We start from the raw sequence: 1,134 nt of genomic DNA on the forward strand, positions 1-1,134 counted from the left end.
TCCTTCTCCTCCCCTCTCTTCCCCTCCCTTCCCTCTCCCCTCCCTCCCTCCCTCTTCCCTCCCTCCCCTCCCCTGCCCAACATACATTCAGAAAAGGTATACAATTCTTAGTGAGTTACCACACAGTGAACATACCCAAGTAACCACATAGTCAAATAATGGAACATTACCAACACCTTCAGAGGATTCCATATTTTCTTTTAATACATTTTTAAGGGAAGTTATGGGTTATGTTAGAGGTAGTAGTTTTATTTGAGTGTGAAGGCAAAAGTGAGAATTCAAGAAGCTAAGTAGTGAATGGGAAATACAATTGACCTTTGAACAATATGGAGGTTTAGAGCACCAACCCCTCACGCAGTTGAAAACCCATGTGTAACTTTTGATTCCCCAAAAACTTAACTAGTGGAGTTACTTCCTTTAACTTTCAGGGGTAACCTTTGACTCCAGCTATGAAAAGTTAATCTCCCCGTATACTTCACAGAGTCCTGTTGACTTAATGTAAGTATCAGAGTTCCCTGAAAAGTATAAATCACTAGAAGAGTATAAGATACTATTTCATGGCCGAAAAGAGCAGCAGTCTTCCCAAGAATGTATTCATTTTTGTTTTGCATAGGTCATTTAGATTGTATTCTTGTTATTTATAACTAGTAGCCCGGTGCACGAAATTCGTGCACTGGGTTGGGGGGGGGGGGAAGGGGCCCCTCAGTCTGGCCTTCACCCTCTCCAATCTGAGACCCCTCAGGGAATGTCCAACTACCTGTTTGTGCCCACACTTTTAACAGATAACAGCTCCATTGTTGTTCCTTTCTTATGCTTAAAACCATTGGAATTAGTAGGTATTCAAAGTGTGTATACATTTTGGGGGGACACCCTGTATATCTCTAGTCAGTGGTGAAAGAAACCAACAGCAGATTTGGAACCCCCAGACAGGGAACCTTGCTCATTCCCCACATGTCTCCCCACTTCACTTTCCACCTTCGTGGGCAGCAGGAGAATCAACATTTTCTCTCATTAATTCGGAAAAGCACGTCCTGTCACCCGCTGCCCGGCAGGAGTGAGCTAGGCCCCAAGCAAGCAAGGCTCAGTCAGGGCAGCCTTCACTCATGGGTGCTGGCACCCAAAGTGCACATTCCT

At 44.7% G+C, this 1,134-nt stretch overlaps 1 protein-coding gene across 1 annotated transcript in view; it reads left to right on the top strand.

Annotated features, from left to right (window-relative positions):
• EEF1E1 (eukaryotic translation elongation factor 1 epsilon 1) overlaps positions 1-1,134 on the top strand; it is a 30,883-nt gene that overhangs the window by 946 nt on the left and 28,803 nt on the right. Inside the window, exon 2 of the mRNA XM_014533439.1 lies at positions 429-498. Coding sequence (XP_014388925.1) covers positions 429-498 — 70 coding nt within the window. The remainder of the gene's footprint in view (positions 1-428; positions 499-1,134) is intronic.

The sequence above is a fragment of the Myotis brandtii genome, unplaced genomic scaffold, assembly GCF_000412655.1.
Source record: "Myotis brandtii unplaced genomic scaffold, ASM41265v1 scaffold982, whole genome shotgun sequence".
Taxonomy (NCBI): Eukaryota; Metazoa; Chordata; class Mammalia; order Chiroptera; family Vespertilionidae; genus Myotis; species Myotis brandtii.